The 2,500-nt window shown below is 37.7% G+C and overlaps 1 protein-coding gene across 1 annotated transcript in view; it reads left to right on the forward strand.

Moving 5' to 3' along the window:
* LOC125036113 (keratin-associated protein 19-2-like) overlaps positions 1-423 on the forward strand; it is a 2,389-nt gene extending 1,966 nt beyond the window's left edge. Inside the window, exons 2-3 of the mRNA XM_047628526.1 lie at positions 1-93; positions 326-423. The exon at positions 1-93 is cut by the window's left edge and continues 440 nt beyond it. Coding sequence (XP_047484482.1) covers positions 1-28 — 28 coding nt within the window. The 3' untranslated portion in view covers positions 29-93; positions 326-423. The remainder of the gene's footprint in view (positions 94-325) is intronic.
* The last annotated feature ends 2,077 nt before the right edge of the window (positions 424-2,500 follow it).

The following is a 2,500-nucleotide window of genomic DNA, read 5'->3' on the forward strand; positions in this document are numbered from 1 at the left end:
TTTGGGATATTACCCGTTCTACGGATGAACGAGAGGAAGTGACTGGCAATCCTTTGGAAGAAGAAAAAAAAAAAAAAAAACATCGTGTGAGTGGTAAGTGGCATTTCTTAAAATTGTTGTTTTCCTCTATTTATCTCATTTCTTTTCTTCTTTCTTTTTTCCTTTGCGTGGTTTCGCCTTTTACTATTCATCCCAATCTTTTTGTTGTTGTTTGTTTTTGCTTGCTTTCGTTCGTATCATTTCACATACGCTGCACAGTGCTGTAAAATATTGCCCAGCAAATTGAATAATGTCATTATCTATTCATCTTTTAATTTATTTCTAGATAATCGGCGGAATCTTCTAAGTGTCACGTTTCTGAAATACTCCTGAAACTGCTGTTATTCACGATGCTAACTCTAAAATAAATCATATATCTTTTTAGCCGTTTTTTATTCCTTTCCAAAATGTTTAAGTACAAATTATGTAGTTTATACGCCGATAAATGGAATTCAAGTATATTAGGTGAAGCAATATGTGTTTGGGAAGGAGGAAGAGGACCAGACAGAAGTATATGAAAAGGAGGAGGAGGAAGAGGAGGAGGAGGAGGGGGAGGGGAAGGAGGAGGAAGAGGAGGAGGAGGAGGGGGAGGGGAAGGAGGAGGAAGGGAAGGAGGAGGAGGGGAAGGAAGAGGAGGGGAAGGAGGAGGAGGGGAAGGAGGAGGAGGGGAAGGAGGAGGAGGGAGGAGGAGGAGGAGGAGGAGGAGGAGGAGGAGAAAAAAAGCATATAAGAAGGAGGAAGAGGAGGAGGAGAAAGAAGAATATGAGAATGAGGAGAAAAAAAAATACATTTGAGAAGGAGGAGTAGAAGTAGGTGAAGGAAGCATAAGAAAAAGAGGAGAAGGAAAAACAGGAGGAGGATGGTTAGGATCAAGAGAAGGAGGAGGAAAAGTTGGAGGAGGAAAGTAAAGAGAAAGAGGAGAAGAAAAAACAGGAAGAAGGAGAAGAGAAAAAAGAAGGAGGAGAAGAGAAAAAAGGAGGGGAAGAAAAAAACAGGAAGGAGGAGAAGAGAAAAAAAGAGAAGAGAAAACAGGGAGGAGGAGAAGTGAGAACAGGAAGGAGAAGGAAAAACAGAAGGAGAAGAAGAGAGAACAGAAAGGAGAAGAGAAAACAGGAAGGAGGAGAAGAGAGAACAGGAAGAAGGAGAAGAGAAAAAAAGAAAAGAGAAAAAAGAAAGAGAAGGGAAAAAAAGAGAAGAGAAAAAAGAAGAAGGAACAAAAGAGAAAAAAAGAAGGAGCAGAAAAAAAAAAAGAGAAAAAAGAAGGAGCAGAAGAGAAAAAAAGAGAACAGAAAACAGGAAGGAGGAGAAGAGAAAAAAGGAGAAGAGAAAAAGAAAGAGAAGAGAAAAAAAAGAGAAGAGAAAAAGGAAGAAGGAGCAAAAGAGAAAAAAGAAGGAGAAGAGAAAAAACGAGGAGAAGAAAAAAAAGAAGGAAAGGAGGAGGAAGAAGAAGAAGAAGAAGGACGGGAGGGGGGGGGGGGAAGAAGGAGCAGAAGAGAAAAAAAGAGAAGAGAAGAAGGAAGGAGGAGAAGAGAAAAAAGGAGAAGAAAGAGAAGAGAAAAAAAAAGAGAAGAGAAAAAAGAAGAAGGATCAAAAGAGAAAAAAGAAGAAAGAGCAGAAGAAAAAAATGAAAGAGAAAAAAGAAGGAGCAGAAGAGAAAAAAAGAGAAGAGAAAACAGGAGAAGAGAAAAAAAAGAGAAAAAAAGAGAAGAGAAAACAGGAGAAGAGAAAAAAAAAGAGAAAAAAAGAGAAGAGAAAACAGGAGAAGAGAAAAAAAAGAGAAGAGAAAAAAAGAGAAGAGAAAAAGGAAGAAGGAGCAAAAGAGAAAAAAGAAGAAAGAGCAGAAGAGAAAAAAAGAGAAGAGAAAAAAGAAGAAGGATCAAAAGAGAAAAAAGAAGAAAGAGCAGAAGAAAAAAATGAAAGAGAAAAAAGAAGGAGCAGAAGAGAAAAAAAGAGAAGAGAAAACAGGAGAAGAGAAAAAAAAGAGAAAAAAAGAGAAGAGAAAACAGGAGAAGAGAAAAAAAAGAGAAAAAAAGAGAAGAGAAAACAGGAGAAGAGAAAAAAAAGAGAAGAGAAAAAAAGAGAAGAGAAAAAGGAAGAAGGAGCAAAAGAGAAAAAAGAAGAAAGAGCAGAAGAGAAAAAAATGAGGAGGAGAAGAGAAAAAAGAAAGAGAAGAGAAAAAAGAAGGAGAAGAGAAAAAAACAAGGAAGAGAAGACAAAAAAAAGAGAAGGGAAGGAGGAAGAAGAAGAAGAAGGAGGGGGGGGGGGGTCACACGTAGAGGACCATCAGGAAAATCCCAGAGACTGCATAACGGGAACCGAACCCTGTCGCTTGGTCTGAACCCTCTTCGTCTCTTTGTATAGTTTTCATTGTTATTTTTCTTTTTCTTTTTGTGACACTTCCTTACTTTAAAGTCATGTCAGTAATTGATCTGGATGATGTCGAATGAAAAAAAAATGTATG

This window comes from Penaeus chinensis, chromosome 20 (assembly GCF_019202785.1).
Source record: "Penaeus chinensis breed Huanghai No. 1 chromosome 20, ASM1920278v2, whole genome shotgun sequence".
In the NCBI taxonomy this organism is placed as follows: Eukaryota; Metazoa; Arthropoda; class Malacostraca; order Decapoda; family Penaeidae; genus Penaeus; species Penaeus chinensis.